The sequence below is a fragment of the Lepidochelys kempii genome, chromosome 13 (assembly GCF_965140285.1).
Source record: "Lepidochelys kempii isolate rLepKem1 chromosome 13, rLepKem1.hap1, whole genome shotgun sequence".
Taxonomy (NCBI): domain Eukaryota; kingdom Metazoa; phylum Chordata; order Testudines; family Cheloniidae; genus Lepidochelys; species Lepidochelys kempii.
The window spans coordinates 37,355,564-37,357,360 of NC_136392.1; the positions used below are offsets into that span (position 1 = coordinate 37,355,564).

Here is a 1,797-nt window from a genome sequence, read left to right on the forward strand (position 1 = left end):
AGAACTGAAGAAATTGGAGTAAGTAGGGAGAGAATAGAATAGAATAGAATAGAATAGAATAGAATAGAATAGAATAGATGTCCCCTTTGTCTGTTCTTCTCTGGATGGTAAGAACAAGCAGATATTTTCTCTCTCTGTGATCAGCGCCAGCCCAGTGAGGACGTGATCCCAACTGGCAACCCAGTGACAGAAATATACACCACTCCGAATGACAGTGAGTAACGGGGGCAGTGGAAGGAAGGGTGACCATTGCAGCTATAGGACATAGGTCTTTTTGTTTCAGTAACTCACTGTCATTATTTCTCTCCCCTACCCAGGAATAAATCTCACATGGGGCTGGTCAACCACACTGTGGTGACTCATTTCATCCTCTTAGGGATCCCCAATGCCGATGGCCTCCAGACCATCCTCTTCATCACATTCTTAGCCTTCTACCTCTGCACTCTATTGGGCAACCTGACCATCTTCTCAGCCATCCTCGCTGACCCCCGCTTGCACACCCCCATGTATTTCTTCCTCTGCAATCTCTCCTTGCTAGACATTGGAATCTCTTCCATCATCATCCCTAAATATCTGACCATCCTCTGGGGTCAGAGCAGAGTCATCTCGCTGGGCGGGTGCATGTCCCAGGTCTTCTTTGGGCACTTCCTGGGCAGCACCGAGTGCCTGCTCTACACTGTCATGGCCTATGACAGGTATGTGGCCATCTGCCACCCGCTGCGGTACCTGCTCATCATGAACCGGAGGGTGTGCGCCCTCCTGGCCGCCGGCACCTGGATCTCTAGCTCCTTCCACGCCACCATCCTTACCAGCCTGACCTTCACGCTGCCCTACTGTGGGTCCAATGTGGTGGACTATTTCTTCTGTGACATCTTTCCGGTGGTCAAGCTGGCCTGTGCAGACACGTACATCATCGAGACCGTGACCTTGACAGACATTGGTCTGGTGCCCATGACTTGCTTCCTCCTCATCCTCGCATCCTACATCAGAATCATCTACTCCGTCTTGAATATGAACTCGGCCGAAGGGTGGCGCAAAGCGGCCTCCACTTGCGCCTCGCATCTGGTAGTGGTGACACTGTTCTTTAGTCCCTGTGCCCTGATCTACACTCAGCCCCAGCGGAGCAAAGTGCTGATGATTGCTGTGCAGATCTTCGGCAACGCGGTCACGCCCATGCTGAACCCAGCCATCTACACGCTGAGGAACAAGAAGATGAAAGCAGCTCTGAAAAAACTGAGAGGGGGTCTAATGCCTGCACATTGATGTGCAGCAGCTGCAGGAATTGCACGTGAGTCTGCATGGAAATACATCTACAAATACATCTGCATGCTTGTGTCATGGCTTCTGTGAGCCTCGGTGTGTCTCCCCATCCCCACACAGCCCCTTCTATCTATCTGGAGTTCTACAAATCGCAGAAACGCTCCTGAAAATCCCTTCCTCTCGTTTAACATACGGTAAGGCTGCCATTTTCAAAGCTGCCTAAGGGCCCATCATACTCAGTCTGCATCAAAATTAAAAGTAATTGGAGTGCCAAATTTTGTAGAAGACTCTGAAAATCTCATCTTTATTACACAGATCTGCAGAAGCAAGTGCAGCATCTTCTGCAAACCAAAGGGGAAGGAAAAAAATTCCCTTCATCTTCTGGCATGAACCACAGCTCACCAAGCACCTGCCCTAGGTAGCTGCCTAAAATTCCTGGGAGAACCACTGGATTTTTCACCACGCCCTAATTAGACACCTAATTATTAGACACCTAATAAGGTTTCTAAGAGCACCTTGAGTGAGTCCGGCACCACA

At 49.8% G+C, this 1,797-nt stretch overlaps 1 protein-coding gene across 1 annotated transcript; it reads left to right on the forward strand.

The window, feature by feature from the left end:
* The first annotated feature begins 330 nt into the window (after positions 1-330).
* On the forward strand, positions 331-1,263 carry LOC140896774 (olfactory receptor 10D3). The gene has a single exon (XM_073308810.2). It carries the CDS (start codon positions 331-333, stop codon positions 1,261-1,263), a length of 933 nt encoding a protein of 310 aa, XP_073164911.2.
* The last annotated feature ends 534 nt before the right edge of the window (positions 1,264-1,797 follow it).